At 41.6% G+C, this 16689-nt stretch overlaps 3 protein-coding genes across 3 annotated transcripts; 1 reads left to right on the forward strand and 2 right to left on the reverse strand.

Moving 5' to 3' along the window:
• Window positions 1–1433: 1433 nt before the first annotated feature.
• On the reverse strand, window positions 1434–2284 carry LOC135652091 (uncharacterized). The gene has a single exon (XM_065172769.1). It carries the CDS (start codon window positions 2212–2214, stop codon window positions 1648–1650), a length of 567 nt encoding a protein of 188 aa, XP_065028841.1. The 5' UTR covers window positions 2215–2284; the 3' UTR covers window positions 1434–1647.
• Window positions 2285–4016: 1732 nt separating this feature from the next.
• LOC103970834 (probable metal-nicotianamine transporter YSL12) lies at window positions 4017–7760 on the reverse strand. Its single transcript, XM_009384763.3, has 6 exons — window positions 7255–7760; window positions 6058–6221; window positions 5888–5985; window positions 5676–5810; window positions 5403–5592; window positions 4017–5312 (listed from the first exon to the last, which is right to left on the reverse strand). Exons 1-6 carry the CDS (start codon window positions 7625–7627, stop codon window positions 4206–4208), a joined length of 2067 nt encoding a protein of 688 aa, XP_009383038.2. The 5' UTR covers window positions 7628–7760; the 3' UTR covers window positions 4017–4205.
• Window positions 7761–13457: 5697 nt separating this feature from the next.
• Window positions 13458–16663, forward strand: LOC135653391 (uncharacterized). Its single transcript, XM_065175316.1, has 3 exons — window positions 13458–14062; window positions 14568–14698; window positions 15520–16663. Exons 1-3 carry the CDS (start codon window positions 13841–13843, stop codon window positions 16253–16255), a joined length of 1089 nt encoding a protein of 362 aa, XP_065031388.1. The 5' UTR covers window positions 13458–13840; the 3' UTR covers window positions 16256–16663.
• The last annotated feature ends 26 nt before the right edge of the window (window positions 16664–16689 follow it).

The raw sequence follows: 16689 nt of genomic DNA on the forward strand, positions 1-16689 counted from the left end.
GATAAACTAATTTTTTTTATATATATCTAGCACCTATTATTGAACAAAAAGAGTCTGAGAATATATTGTTCAAGGATTTAGATGAAGCAGAGAGGTGTTTCGTGTGTGGTATGCGAATCATTATATAAGCTGTTATTTTGAAAAGAAAGTCATACAAAATACATGACAAACTAGGAATACTCGATGCATCAAAAAATTGAGCAATTGAGAAACAAAATATCCAAGTGTTGGTACACTGCCTTTTAGCTGGAACAAATCGTCTGTAGAAAACTCCAGAGATGATTCCTCTCAGGATGTGTGCTTTCTACCAAGAGATCGGGATAAAAATCCTTGATTCTTGTGTTCCTTGTATGTTGGAAGTTCCTGCATTTGATCAAAGGTATTAAAGAAGGAAAGAGAGAAAAGAACATCTGTAGTTAGCTAAGACATCCAAATGTACCTGAGTGCAACATTCTGAAAACCTACTCGGTTAGAAATGCTGAACAAATATATCCACATGATTTGATGAATACATAGGATCTGAAGAATTCCTTCAAATCCTGCATCTTATTGATCCCCAGAATAGTGGCTATTTATCCACCGCAATTTGACCAGAGTATTCCTGAAATTTCCCTTTGAACATGCCAACTAAAAATAGTTAATAAGAACGAACTAACAAAAACATATATTGATTTCTATGAATGCCTCTGATGATCATAAACTGGAGCACCAAGAAAAGAAGATACATGGAACATGATAAACAACTGCAAACTCAAGTTAACAAAGGATCTGAGCAAGCTAACACACAATGAAGACTTTGAGTTCCAAACAGATTGTTAGTAAACAAACTAGTAAATCAACATGTAAAATCCTCTTCCACCATTTTTACAAGATCCATTTGCAATTTAATCAGAAGATACAAGATTCAAGCTACTCAACCGAAATCCCAGATGAATATGTATCACAGCATCTGTCAATTTGGTCCAACAGGTAACAAAGAAAATGCAACAAAACGAAGTAATACCAGAACTATATAGAAGATTAAACCATCTTACCTGACCAAAGCTAAGCACTTTTCATCGTAGGTAAAACTCAATAGAAAACTATAAATTATATAAGAACAATTCAAATTCTACTTATCATGGAACTTTCTACATGCCTTATGAGGAACAACATAACATGGTGAAGGGTAGTCAGCTTTTCAGTTCCATCATACCGACAAAAAACTGTCCGACCGAACTAATAGCAAATATTACAGTCCCTTTATAGACAATGTGTTAGTCTTCCCATCTCAGACTTCTTATCTATAAAATTCCTCTATAAGCTGCACATATTCACAATGTCCATTTGAAGAAAAATTAGCATACCAAAATATGAAATAACTTGAACTGGCTAGAGTTCTTGCAATTGCTAACATAAATAGTCATACAGATGATGCAGCAGGAACAGCAACATTGAAGTAAACACGACATATGATCCTGTTAACAAAAGAGAAAAAAAGTCACACGCAAATAGACCAGCTTTTCAAGACAATTCCACAGACGACATTAGAACCAAATTAGCACCGTAAAGTCCACACACATACCCGCTGCAGAAATTATTATTACATATGGCCATCATAACATGTATACGTGTATTGCCCTAATGGCAATTCATAAAACCCTAACCCTAGTTTCCCTCATACCCTTCTTTGACGGACACTGGGTCAGCGGGCGGGATCTTGACGTAGCCTGCCTTCTTGGCGCTCCCTTTCACATCCCCTTCCTCGTCGCTGTACCCATCGGAGCCGCAGATCTCGTGACGGTGGGCGACAAGGGACCAGGCCAGGTACATGGTGACGGCGGTGAGGGCGCCGCACCCAACACCGAAGAGGAGGCCGATCACGACCACGAGGATGTCTTTGGCGCGATCTCGGAGGGAGCTGAACCCGAAGGGGGCGGGCTCAGCGGGGGCGACCTCGCGGCGGGGGAGGAGGAGCCCCGGCCGCGGGATCATGGCCGAGCGAGGGTCGGAGTGGAAGGTGGTGCGGACGGGGGTGATGATGCGGTAGACGGAGACGAATCCGTTGGGACGGTTGTTACCGGAGAGGGCAGCGTCGGTAGTGGTGGAGATGGTGTAGGAGATGAAGACAGTGTTGCAAGGGTGGAAGGGGACCCCGGGGCGAGCAGCGGCGGAGGCAGCGAGGAGGGAGAGGACGACGAGGAGGAGGGGGAAGGCGGAGCCAGAGGAAGCCATAGCGGGATCAGCGGAGCGAAGGAAGATGGGAAGAATTGGAGTTACCGGTGTGGAATAAGGGAGACCACGGGGTGGCCCATTTTATATAGGGCATTGACTTTATTGGTCCGATGCCGTGTTGTTTGAGGTCCAAGTTGGGCCGGCAACGCGGTTTACCGGCCCGGTTCATGTCATTTGGACCCTAACGATCAGATTTCTCTGCACGAGACATAATGCAAATTTCCACGTTCCAAAACACAAGAATATATATATATATATATATATATATATATATATATAAAGACGATTTTCCTGAGTATTTCCCAACAGATATATTTTTTGCTTTTTTCTTAAATAATACTTTAAATTTAAAAATCTAAAATACCCCTTAAAATTTTCTACTCAAATCTTTTGGCTCATTTTTTATTTGTTTTAGAGTGTTATCGTGTTTTCATTTGAATTGTTTATAGTATCTTTTTAAGTATTATTAAAAAAAATTATAAGTGACAATATATTATGTCTCATTAGTTGTTATTGCTCGTAGACCATTATGACATCATATTTTTAAGTTCATAATTAGTTTTATTGAACTTAAGAGTTCATTTGAATTATTATAAATATCGAAGTGTCTAAAACACTACAACAAGTCAATTTTTAATTTTTTTTTTGGTGATATTATTTTTAAATTATTATAAATATTTATTTGAATCATAGTGTATTTTAATTCTATTTGATTCATCTATAACTATTTTTGAATAAATTTTATGGTATCTTTCTCGTGGTGGGCAAAACACTACTATACGTCAAAAGCACTCTAAAAACCAAAACATGGTAATAGGGAATATATATATATATATATATATATATATATATATATATATATATATATATATATATATATATATATATATATATATATATATATATATATATATATATATATATATATATATCTTAAGGGATAGTTTGAGTATTTTATAAGTTAAAGGTAATATTTGAGAAAAAGCAAAATGGGGATACTGAGAGATACCCAAAATATGAATCTATTTTTTTAAAATCGCTCTAAAAGAATTGTATTAAAAAAAATATCATTTATTTTTTTAAGAAATACCCACATTTTTTGTATTTCCCCAACAGTACCCCTCATTTTATTTATTTCCTGAATAATACTCTTAATTTAAAAAATACTTAAAGAATCTCAAAAAAAATTTCTGTCTATTATAATGTCTTGGCCTATTATTATTTTTGACATGTTATAGTGTTTTGGCTGACAAATTAATAATAAATCTAAAAATATTATATTATAATTATCTATGAAAAATGAGAAACAAAGAGGTATAATATAATGTCACTTTTTAATAATACATATAGTATTTTGAGTACCTCAATAAAATATTATAAATACTATTAAAAAGCATCATGAACAAGTCAAATGAAAGCACTGTAATAATTAAAATTCGATTAAAATCATAGTTGCTGAAAATATAACAAAATTTTTTTAAGGAATATCTTAGATATTTTTTAAATTAAAGATACAATTTGAGAAAAAAAAATTAAAAAAGGAGGTATCTTTTGAAAAGTTCTCAAAATATAAATATTTTAGAAAAATCATCCTTTACTTTTTATCTTAAAAGTTAATGTTTATTGCATCAAATTTTTTATTAATAAAATAAAATTATTCACTTGAAACTTCTTTGTAAAGATAAAGTATATATCCTTAATTATTTAAATATTTAGGCAATCTTAGCAACGAGTAATAAGATTTAGATTCTTAATAAGATTTAGATTCTTAATATTTAGGCAATCCAAGTGAAAGAATCTAATTGAAACATAATCCCAACAAGCAATAGACCCAAACTATTATCACGTTCTTACAATAGACAACATTAACGTCGAACAAAAGTAGCATAAACCGTAATTACAAGGCTATTAGTACCGAAACCAAAGCAGCTTATGACGTGATATGAGTAGATTTGACCGTCTTGACTTCTTCTCCACCGACTCCGGTGGAACTACGACAACGTGGAGATATATGCATCGACTTTATCGTTCATCGTCCTCGACAGGAACTTCATGCATATCGGCGGCTTCACCTGAGCAAGCGCGAGAACCGCCTGCGGCAGCGTCCATATGCCGTCGCCGCATATCAACCCCGACGCCATCGCCGGAGCAAACGCGTCCGCCTTGGCCTTATTTCTCCTCTCCCACACGTAGAGTATCACGCTCCCGATGAACATGTCGATGGCGAAGTAGGAGCCGATGTAGAAGGGGATCGCCATCGCCATCGGAATCGGTATGAACCTCGCCACCTTCTTGCCCGCCAGGTCTCTCGCCAGGTTGATGACGATGGCGAGCGCGAAGAACACGTAGCAGAGGGTGAGGCAGTGCTTCGGCAGCGACGAGAAGCCCTCGACTCCGAGGATGGCCATGTTGCGGTAGATGATGGCGTACGGCGCCGGGTACTCGCTATCAGGCGTGCCGATGTCCTTGTACGCCTTGAAGAACAACCAGAAGACGCAGGGAGCGATCACGCAGCCCATGCAAGTGCCGATGACTTGGCTCACGAACATTGACCTCGGAGAAGCCAACGTGAGGTATCCGGTCTTGAAGTCTTGCATGAGATCGGATGCAGTGGAGACGATGCTCATCATGACGCCGCAGGCTGCGAGACCTACCAGCACGCCACCATTACCGGCGCCAACCCAAGCTCCGAAGATGAAGATGGCAAGCTTCCCGTAGGTGGAGGCGAGAGACCAGTCCGTGAGGCCGCAGCCGTAGGCGTTGCAGAAGGCAAGGATCGGGGCGATAACATAGGCGACCAACACGAAGTACCACTTGAGCGGATGGAAGATGTGTGGGAGCGTAACAATGGAGACGATGGCGACGGTGACGTAGCCTCCGTACGCTATCCATCTGGGGATCTGATCCTTGAGGAAGACCTCGGTTCGCCTTTCGTCGTCGAACGACAGCGCCGAAGTAGGGCGGTCGTCGTCGGAGACAGGAAGAGTGCCCGCGGGGCGTTTGCGTGCGGCGGTGATGAAAGCGGACGTCGTTCGATGCAGGACCTTGAGAAAGTTATAGAGGCCATCACCAAGGATCATGGCAATGCCGATGAAGACCTGCACAACGAATGAAAAGGAGAGGATAGAAGAAGAGTGATCGTTGATGTGATTCCACAACACACGAAGAACAGGGGAGAGAGAGTTTACCCTGTAACCTTGCAGTCCATGAAGATTGCTCGGTGGGAGAGTTGCTGAATACCAGTTGCCTTTCTGGTTCTCTATGAGAGGCCACATGATTCCCCATGAAAGGATGGCTCCAAGGAGAACAGACACATTCACCAGATATGGGCAGATCATCCCGACTCCAACATAAGTTGCAGAAAAGTCAAAGAAGAACCTGAAAAGATTCATCAAAGATTAATGAACAATCAATCATATACCACTCCTAAAGCCGAATCCAAGTTAGAGACATCAGGATACTTGTGATCAAAAGCTTGAAGACCAAGCGAAGGGAATGATGCAAATCCACAGCCGTCACCGGCAGTATAAAACCACTGGAAGAATCCCCAAAGGAAGCTGCCAGCAAAGTACTTGCCCAAAGTCCGTACTTGTTGCCTGGAACAAGTCAATCATCTCAGCAATCCGCAATGGACATAAAGATGGAAATTTGTAGGGAATGCTACGATCTTTACTTGGCTAGCTTTTCACCCTGAGGAGTGTGGAAGCCATTAATGAGGTATGCAGTGGCGGTACCACTTGGATATATCAGCTTGTAGTCGATGACCATTATCTGAAGAGCAAGTTAAACCATTTCAATTGATCACTGTAGTTAGAACAGACTCAGCTCAAGATTCGAACTCACCTTTCTGAGAGGAACAACAGAGAAGAGTCCAAGGAAGCTAACGACAAACATAAATCCAATCATCCATCCAAGACGTGGATCCTTTATGTTCTGCGAGTCATCGTCATCTGTTGCTTGGGCAGCAACCCTTGAACTCATGCCGAAAAGATAGCTTCCGTAGCCCCCTGTTAGAAGGCTTTTTATCATATTATGTTACAGAAAACAAGAAAAAACAGAGCTAAACGAGCAAATTACTGTAAGCAAAGGAATTCGAAATTTTAGTTTGTGCATCGAAAGTATTCAAGCATTCTCATCGTTGTTTCGTGATCCATCGTAATGACAAGAGCGCGGTGTTCATAGTGATCTACACACAACACGATCAAGAGATAAAACTATTTTCATATCTTGATTAGGAAATCATAGTAATCAGAAATATAAATATATATATATATATAGCTAAAAACATATAAAGATCTCGACAGTGACAATTCGAAGAAAGGGACAAACGTGGTTGGCCAGAGCGAATTCCCAATGCAACACAGGATCATGGTTTTGTCTGCATCAAAATATCTTCATGTCCAAAATGGCAGTAGCAGACAAGGAAATTACAGCAAGCTACTGTATAGTGTATCATGATGACTCAATAAAAATTGAATTCTGAATCAACATCCATTCAGGACCAAAATTGCAGCTCAAGGACCGGTCTTTACTAAGATTCAGTGCATTGATCACCGGTTTCCTAGAAATCAATAGGCAACCACGGAGAATCCTTATCGAGCTAAGTCATGTTTTCGTCGTTTCATCCCCTCGTCTCTTCTCCAGCCACCTTCTTTACCTGTGAGAGAGATGGAAACACAGAACAGGGAACAAATACCAGAAAGTACAGTAGCCTAGAGTTTGAGATTTGTAAGCATTCTATTGTTTGCTTACGATCTCTTTTCTTTATCAGAGAAAAACATCACCATGTTTATTACTTTATTTTTTCCTTCCTTTTTCCCCTCCTTCCTCTCTGTTTCCAGCTTTATACTTCCATAAATGAAACACCAAAAAAAAAATGAAACCCAACGATCTAACACACCAAAGATTTGGTATGTGATACACAACATTATGGTTGATTGATACACGAAAACGTCAAGAGCAGCAATAGCAGTGCACAGCAAAAGGAAGGAAAAGAGGGGGGAGAGGAAGGAAGAATCACGTGGGGAGTGGTGGTCATACCGCTGAAGGCGAGGCCATAGGCGGCGACGACGCAGGTCTGGATGACGGTGTTCTCCTGGCGGGTGAAGGGGGTGCGGAGGAGGCCGGTGCTCTCCAGGCCCTTGGTCCAGAGCTTGACGAAGAAGAAGCCGAGGAGGCCGGCGGCGACGTTGAGGGAGGGGATGATGCCGGTGGTCAGGTTCAGCTTCATCACGATCACGCTGAACATCACCGCCAGGAAGAAGCTCACCACGAACGCCCGCACCGTCAGCTGCTCCCGCCACGCCGGCACCCGCTGCCCCTCGAACACCCGCTCCACCGACGTCGCCTCCTCCCCTCCCCCCTTCTCTTCCTTCTCCGGCACCATCTCCTCCTCCGTCTCCTCCTTCCCCATGCCGGTTCTCAGTCTAGATACGTTCGAGACTGTGGTCACGCTGTCTTTAAAGCAAGGAGAGAGAGAAAGAGAGTTATTTATGGACAGTGGTGATGAGAGAAGAGAAAGGGAATCGTAACAGCCAGATCACGGGAGCGATGTATGGGATTCGATGCAGGTAAACGGAGGTGGTGATCGAGGGAAGGGAAGAAGCTGGCGGAGTTGACAGCTGGCAATAGGCCGACCCTTGGATTTCAATATGGAATCTGGTCCTGCAGAATCTCAACAAGATTCGCGTTCGTATCGAGTAGCAGATCCCCGAGTCTTAAGGTCAAATCCGGGAGACTCGGTCGAATCTACTATACAATATTTATTTTTATTCAGACTAAGTTAAGCATAAATATCATGAAATTAATAAAAACAAATATTTCCCTTTGTAATTTCTCACCTTAATTTCCTATCCGATATCAGTAAATAAAAACAAATATCGGGATTCTGTTTAACTAAAATAGACCCTAAAATTAAGATTAAAAACTCCATTTTTACACGTACTTACTCCGTATGATACATAAATAACACATGAATTTGAAGGAGTTCGATTAGTCTCCCACCCTCGGAAGAATCTCTAACAAGCAATTTCACCGGCTCAATATCTCCGTGGTTTAATGCAATTAAAGTTGCAGTTAATGTTTGCCTCATATGTAGCACAAACACACACACACACACAACAAAAAGAACGCACTATCGATCGACAAATCAATTATGGCTTTGTCGATTGACTTATGGAAATCCAAGTTGAGTCATACAATTTTCTTGATCGATGCTTAGAACCCAAGCTGATGTGTTATGGATTAAAGATGGCGGTTGGAACTCACCTATCTTGCACCCAAAATATCCCAAAAAGGCCGCGGGATCAAAAGACGGTGCATGTGAGAGGTCATTATGTCCACGTATAGGACGATGAGTGAGGAGGTTGATCTCCACCAACTAAACTATTCTAATATTTAGCCAAGGTCTTATTTCTTCCTAGCAAAATGAATTTTTGGTTGCTGAGAAGAGAGCAATATGAGGACATGAGTCTCGGTTAATTTTTGCTGCTAAAACAGGATCATGTTTCTTAACAAAGACGAGAGGGGGAGCAAAGAGGACAAAGTGGCACTGAGATTTCAGAATGCTAAGAGATCACTTGCTCGGAGGAAAACTCTCGAAAATTGACCTCCTACGACTAGTTCAAAAGCTAGCAATAGTGTTGGTAAACCTTTATGTCGGCTTGGTTGCTCACATGGATGCTTGAGTGGTGGAAGCGAGCGTCGGATTGGTTTAGTTTGAGCCTCGTCTCCCGAGTGTGGACTTCTCTCTTAACGAGTGACATGTTTCTTCGTTGCCGAGATTCTACACATAGACCGAGGTCAAAAGGGGGATTTCTCGACTCGACCTCTTCGAAGGTTAAGTTAGAATTGAGTAAAATGCGAGAGAGATGAATGTTCGAAGTCCCCCATTGGTTAGGGGTTATCTTTTATACATATGAAGAAGGGATCAATCGTACATAGTCTTTTAATGGCTGTCAACTCCTCGAGAAGATGGCTTGTACTCTATAGACGAGTACCAACCAACCCGTATAGGTCCCTACCATGCGGCGTCGTTCCAAACTTTCCAAAATGGCTTCATAGTGTTCAGCGTCGAACAACACGGAGGTCGTGTGGTCCCCTCGTTCGAGTCCACGGTATCGCGTCGTGTCAACCTGAAGGTCCTTTGTCTGAACTGTGCCATATCAAATAGCTAACCAGACTCGCCGATTCATTTGGCTAATGCCGCACTTACTTAGAACTTGCACTGTAGTTATGAAAATTTCATATGATTAAACCCCTAGAAAATATAAAGCAGAACGACTAGAAAGTGCTTAGTTACCATGTCTTCCCCAGACATGGTAACTAAGAAACTCAAGGCATCCGATGCATTCATGGAACTGGAATGCATAATTTTCTCATATCGAATCATGGTGTCTATCTCATGTTCTTTCTGATGCTATTAACATTAGGTTAGAATCCCAGGATCTGGATGTTTTAATGGTCCCTTTCCTTTTGGAATCTACTATCAATGTTTTATCAAGGCACTGAAGCTAATAATAGTTCTTGTTTGGAGGTGGCCTGTATGGCTGCACTCGCTACTGTCTGCACCATGGACAACCATCCAAAGATCCAGCTAAAAATCTGAAGGTGAGAATGCATTTGGAAGCACCTTGATAGTTTCTTACTTTCTTTTTCTTGAAAACATGCATTTGGTTCTGAAAGGAGACCTTCTTGCTTATTGCAGCAGTATCATCTGAACCACCACTTCAGAATACAAGTTTGTATCATAGCTGAGATGAAATGCATGTGTAGAGTTATTAAGAAATGATAGAAAAATAAAATTCTGTTTCTTGAACAATTACATATAATTATGATAGAGGATAAATGAGAAAAAATATTAAAAATGATATGCATATATGCTAGATGTTTTATTTAGAAGAGACGAGTCAATTATTTTTATTCCTGAATAATCATAATCGTATAGACATGATAGAGGATGAATGAGAAAATAAAAATATAGTGAGTCAATTAGAATTAGTATTGTTAGTGAACAAAAGTATCGTGGCTGGTTAGTCAGCACGGTTAAGTCTGCGGGCCGATGTCAAGAACTTATGATGAATTGAATAGGATGATGAGGTGGCTGCGCCTCTTGAACGTCTCTGGCGAGAGTCGAACCGACGGGGTTGGTTGGGCCCTCGTGAATGGATGTGGGTCACGTCCTTCTGTCCTTGGGGTGGTTGACAGCTCGTCTTCGCGACATGGTCGCGCCCTCGGGAAGGGGTGCTATTTGACGTTGGTCAGGATCCGGGCTGACGGGTTGCTCTCCTTCTACGCACCGGATGGCGATTCCTGGGTGGAGACGCTTGCTGCTCGGGGGTTGTCACTTCCATGTAAAAATGGCCTTCGTCGGGTGCTTCTCGACTTTGGCCCATCCGACGAGCAAGTCAGTCGAGTGTTTTTTTTTTCCTCTCTTTTTTTCTCTCCCCTTGGCCGAGTGTCGGACATGGGTTTTTATACCATCGTGTGAGGATTGGTTCCGCCTTGATTCGGCGTGGCCGCTGACTTTCATAGGGGTGGAGCGACTTCTCTAACGAGTTGGCGTCTTTAGGGGTGCCTGAGCAGCGTCAGGCGGCACCGCCCCGAGCTCTCGGGGTAGTCATGCAGCACAGTGTATCGGTACAAAACCTGACGTGGCGTGCACCCCGAGGTTCTGATGGTGTATGGCGTTGGATTCATCGCTAGTGGCGTTTGACGTCGATGGTGATTCATCCGGAGCCAAAATATGCCCTATCAAGTATCAATAGTAGGCTTAGAGAAAATTTCATCAGAAATTATAAACAAAGATTTAATCTTTTTTAATTTTACTAAAGATATTTCATATATTGGATATTCCAATAACTAAGCATCTTTCATGGTAACAAATTTGGTAGGAAAAAGAAAATGAAACAATGATTTGAAAAAGAGAGCCAACCATGAGATGCTGATACGAACCTGTCCATGTCGGCATTCAAACCCTTGTTTGCCTTCACATCGGCTAGAACTACTTGTTGCTGCATGGCGTTTTCCATGAACTCACGAGGCTTTGCTTTGGTTTTCTTTCGAGGTTGAGTAGGTTTGGGACTTCGACACTGATACATCAAGAAACAAGTCAAAGTTGTACTACCAATCGACCTAACCATCGGCGGCTGTGTTGGTCTTCGAATTCCTAAAAGTTTGGTATCTGTGCAGCTCTCCGCCACCTGCATTTACCACGTTTTGATCTGTCAAACGAGAGCATACATGAAAACGACACACTACCCATAACCTAACCAAGCCAAACTATCTATCTATCTATCTTCCTGTGCTACTTCTAACCAAGGCTGTTAAATTCTTGTTCTGGATTCTGAAGCTACAACATTTTTCTATGTTTGTTCGAGTCAAGACCCTCCCAACCACAGCAACACATACTTGATTTATATTCCACTGCAAGTGAAAGAACTCTTTAAGCCAATCTGTGGTTGATCCTGACATGAGCTGATCCTTTTCATTGCAGAGCTTCAAATTAAGAATCCCAAACACCATTCAATTTGTGTGGCCAAAAGCCCTTTTAATACCGTCTCTTCGATTACGCTTGGTGTATGATGTTATCGCCGGGGGTTTGACAAAGCCCATGCAGCTGTGCCTGGAACGTTTCCTCCGCAATCATCGGTATGACTGAGGCAACACCAACAACTGCTCGGTGAAAACAATGGCGTATCCCTATTCTCGGAGCCTTCATCATACGAACAAAAGGGATGTCTGATGATCGTATATTACGATTTAGAGTATATTTCTACATCGCAGCACAGGCTAATTATCTTATCAGACTTGACCAGTAAAGAGCAAACCAACACAGACGTACCTATCAATCCAGTGGAGATTTTTCTTGGCATCATCTTTAATGAGTTTGGCACCTCAAAAGGTGAGTGCATTGACTTATTTTATGAGCGAAGTGCTTCATTACCAAAGACAAAAAAAGTGAACTTTAGTTGCTTTTTCTTTACAGCACTCACGTTGCTATCATGGTCCCTCATCATTCTTTTACAGCAGCAAAGGGATCCTTACCAGTCTGATGCTGAAACATTTCTCATCGCATGGAAGCTTTATCTGTCTCCAACATCATTGTTCTGTGTTTAGGAACCTACGCATGAAGTTGTGTCTTTCTCCAACGAAGGGGGCCTTACCAGTCTGATGCTGACACAAGCACTAGCAAAACTGTGGTTAGGAGCCCAAGCATATCGTGGTCTGATTGGCTTTGTGTCTCCTAATTCAACATCAACGCTCCCTCTTCTTCAAACCCTTGTTCTGTGTTTCAGAATACTGATTCCAGAGAAAGCAAGTGCAGAAAGGAGAAAAAAACATTATGCTGGATTTATTCCTTGACATACAGCATGAGAATAATAAAAACACACCAACCAAATGGCAGTTGGCAGACTAACATTGATTTTGATGATGTCCCAACTTATTTATGTGGGATGCATGAATTCTTCTTTCTTCTCTCTCTCTCTCTTTTAGTCATCATAATCTTTTGAGGATTAGTTTCGAACAGTGTGGTCTCTGATGTTATCTCATTCCATCTCAGGCTCCGCGAGAGGGGAGGGACACATCCAAGTCTGCCAATGGGCAACTGCTTCCTTTGACATGGTCCTGACGGTAAGATGTTGCCAGTGTGGCTTCGTCACTTCGGTGGAGAAAAATGTGGGTTAGGTAGACATCACCAGCAAACAAAAAGATACGTCGGCCAATAATTGCAGTCGAGTGTTCTGCCACCATCTCTACCTTCTTCTTCTCTATCCCCCAAAATTTCAAGCAATAAAGATCTCTTTTTTTAATGTTGTAATTATTGTCAAACGTACCACCATCCCCACCCGCTCACACGCTTACCCGCCTAGTAGACCCCACGGTGGTCCCACTCTGTCCCCCAATCAACATACTGGTATGCGCAGCCGTTCTTTGTGCTGCGCTCGGATAGCAGAAATGCGTTTACGATTCACGGCCCGACACTTCGTCCACCAACACGGTCTCTTTGCCCTGATGCGTCGGACCCACACGTCGGGTCACGCGGACGTGGGAGGAGGAGAAGCTTTGTGGTACGACACCGTGGGATCCGAAAGCATTTGTTGGAAACGGCAAAGCTTCGAGAGAGCATAGCCTGAGGTCGGGCCGAGTAAAACCTAATTCACCACTGGCGTGACTCCACGTGTCTCGTGCTTCCCGCAGCCGAGTCAAAGCCCATGTGAGCTTTACGAAGCCGACGTCCTTCTTCCTCCCTTCTTCTTCTCGCGTCGACCCTCCTCTCCTCTTTCCTCGCCGAGGTTCCGGATTTTGACGCCCCCGAATCGCGCCTCGGGCCATCGATTCGGTGATTTTTATCGGCGTTTCCATCAAATCCTCGTCAAACACCAGTTCCCGAGCTCCAGATCCGCTGATCTAGGGTTTTTGCTGGGGGAATTCCCCGGAATTTGGATTCCATCTGGGATAGTTTGGTACCTCCTGCGAAGATCTAGAGGGCGTTGAAGAGATCGCTCCCGTGTTGATCGATTGAGAATGGGAGGGGTTTGGTGAAGAAAAGCTCCCATTTTTGTGGGCGTTTGAAGAGTTCTCGGGGTTTCTTGTTCACAGGGGAGGTTGATCGAAGCCTTCGGAGATGCAGATCCGGAGGAGCTCACAACTCTTCTCGGATGGTTTTCTGGATGGGGCCGTCTCCCGCTCTCGAGAGAACGGCACGATTGCCACCATCCCCGCGTCCTCGTCCGTGTCATCCTTCTCTTCGTCTTCTTCCGATTCCCCCCCCAAAGTTAATTATATTGAGCACCGGGTGTCAAAGATGGATACACTTCCTGGCGTTGCCATAAAGTACGGTGTCGAGGTAATCGGAATCGAGTTTTTAGCCTTGTTTGGTCATTCCCCCCTCTTATTTTGGTTCCGGTTCTTCATTTGAGGTATATCTAACTTGGTCACCTTCGAAAATATATAGAAAGTGATAAAAGAAAGGTCCGATCTTGTGATGATTTGGCTCTGTGTATATTGTGGCTGTTAGATTTTAGATTTACTTGCTATTAATTAACATATGTTTTATCATTTTTCCATTTTGTAGATAGGAACTGAAATAGAAATAAACAACATAAACATAAGCGGGTCAATGAAAAGAGAAGAAATTGATTGGTGATCTGCTTATGTAGGGAAAACTTGGTCAAACTCAATAGACAGCTAAACGAAAATTCTTTCCAAAGAAAATTGTCGCGTGTATGTGCACACACACACACACAAAAGTAATTTTGGTCATTAAAAATTTAATTGTTTGTATTATGGAACATATATTTATCTTATGTTGCAACTGATGTGTGAAAAAAAATCTGTTTTTGATGTTTTAGGTCGAAGACGTCAAACGGTTGAATGGCTTGACGACAGATATCCAGATGTTTGCACATAAATCATTGCAGATTCCCCTGCCAGGAAGGCATCCCCCATCGACTCGTTCCACTAATGGTTCAGCTGCTAATGGGTATTTCTTTCCTCATGCCTTTTATATGTTGCACTTGTTTTCTGCTTGTTCTAATCAGCAGAAGATGATTGCTACTTTAAGTCGGTGTTTAGCATGGTCAACAGATTTGTCACATAATTTACTTGTTATGTATGGCATGCTTTGGGAAGCCTTTAGATTGTGTGATAAGCATCATAGAAGAAAGGAACATAATGTATCATGGATTTAGTTCATGTTTCAGATGAGTTGCCGTTGGAGAGCTTACAATAATAATTGATCTTTGAACCAATGATAAATTTTACCAAATTCATTGTCAAGGTTTTTAGTAAACATACCCATTTATGGAAGTGATCTTGTAGCAAGGATGGTTGACTTTGTAGTGGCAATGGATCTACGAAGCACAACTTTCCAGATTTCTTTGTTAAGCAACTAATGTGTGTGTGTGTGTATATATGTATATATATATATGTATGTATATATATATATATGTATACATATATATATATATATATGTATACATATATATATATATACATACATATATATATATATACATATACATATATATACATATATATATATATATACATATACATATATATATAGTTTATTGTAATCCTTTTTCCCCCTTTTCTTCACTCAAATCTTAGAATTTGTGAACCGTTGTGCTTGAGCAATTTTAAGCATTGTGTTCTACAGCATGCTATTTGGTGTATTCCATCTAAGGATAGCTTGTTTACAAATAAGTTTTTATCAGATGCATGTGTAAAGAATCATCTTTTAAATTTTTTGACTTGTGAAACATTATATTGATTGTGTGTTTTCTCTTATTATGATGGAAGTTTTTCCAAAGAACATACTCCACCCCGTCATCCTAGTAATGGAGTTTTGGATTTCTTGCAATCACTCAAGCTGAAAACTCCTTCGACTAAGGTTTCCCCAGCAATGAACAACTTACGGTCATACTATGGTCTGACACAATTTGAAAAGGATCCAGTTCTTGAGGGAACAGAGATGGCAGTGTACAGAATAGGTGATTGCTGCTTGGCTGATGAACTATTGCCCACAGAGGCACCATTTTCTGATTCACTTATAGGTCAGCATCAGAAATCTAGAAGTTTGGTCAATGGGTTTTCACCGGAAAATGGCAAGACTGCCCAGGAAAAGACTATTTTAGATACTGCAGAGAACAATGAGATCGAGAAAGCTGTCCGGAGGCGTCAAAAGAATGATTCAGTCCCATCTTTGGGCACCCCAGAATTGTTGCTGGAGGATAACAACAGTGGGTTTTCGGGAAGAAAAGGAAAAGGTCTGTCAATGAGACCAAAACTGGGAAGCCGGACTGATGTGGATATGGTTCACCCAAACGCTTCTCCTAATGGAGACTCCTTCGTGACCAATGGGTCTGTTTTTGTCAGGAAATCATCCAGCACATCAAGCTTGCAGGAGTCCGAAAACAGTTCCTCCATATGGCCAACTAGCAAGTGGACTCTGAATCCTGAGGTTCTTGCTAGGCCATTGTTTGATGGCTTGCCGAAGCCTATAAATGTGTGGAAGAACAAAGCTGCTCTTGATTAGCCACCTATTTTAAAGTTTACTTCCAGCCTTTCTGTGCATCTTTTCTCTACCCTGGAAATTCTTGCAATTCACCGGTCGAGGCAGGCCTTCGATTAAAGGCCTTTGCAGTACTCGTAATACCTAGATGATAAAAGAGGTTTATGAAATAGGTTGAATAATGCAAACAAATTGCAGTCGTTGAGGTTTCTTCTTGTGTTCGGTATTGGAGCTTGAGTAGCTGGAGTTCTTTTTGGTTGTCCTCGTTGCCATTCATATACTGTTTGCTAAATTATAGCCACAGCTATTCTTTTGTACATACCCACATATTTAGAGAAAGAAGACCAAATGTTGTATGTTTCTCTTTGCCAACATTGATACCAAACAGACAATTATTTGTGGATTGAAGGGTTGTGCGTTGGTTTTCTTTGATGTTCTTCCTGAAATGTGGTTAAACT

This window comes from Musa acuminata, chromosome BXJ3-11 (genome assembly GCF_036884655.1).
Source record: "Musa acuminata AAA Group cultivar baxijiao chromosome BXJ3-11, Cavendish_Baxijiao_AAA, whole genome shotgun sequence".
Lineage (NCBI taxonomy): Eukaryota > Viridiplantae > Streptophyta > Magnoliopsida > Zingiberales > Musaceae > Musa > Musa acuminata.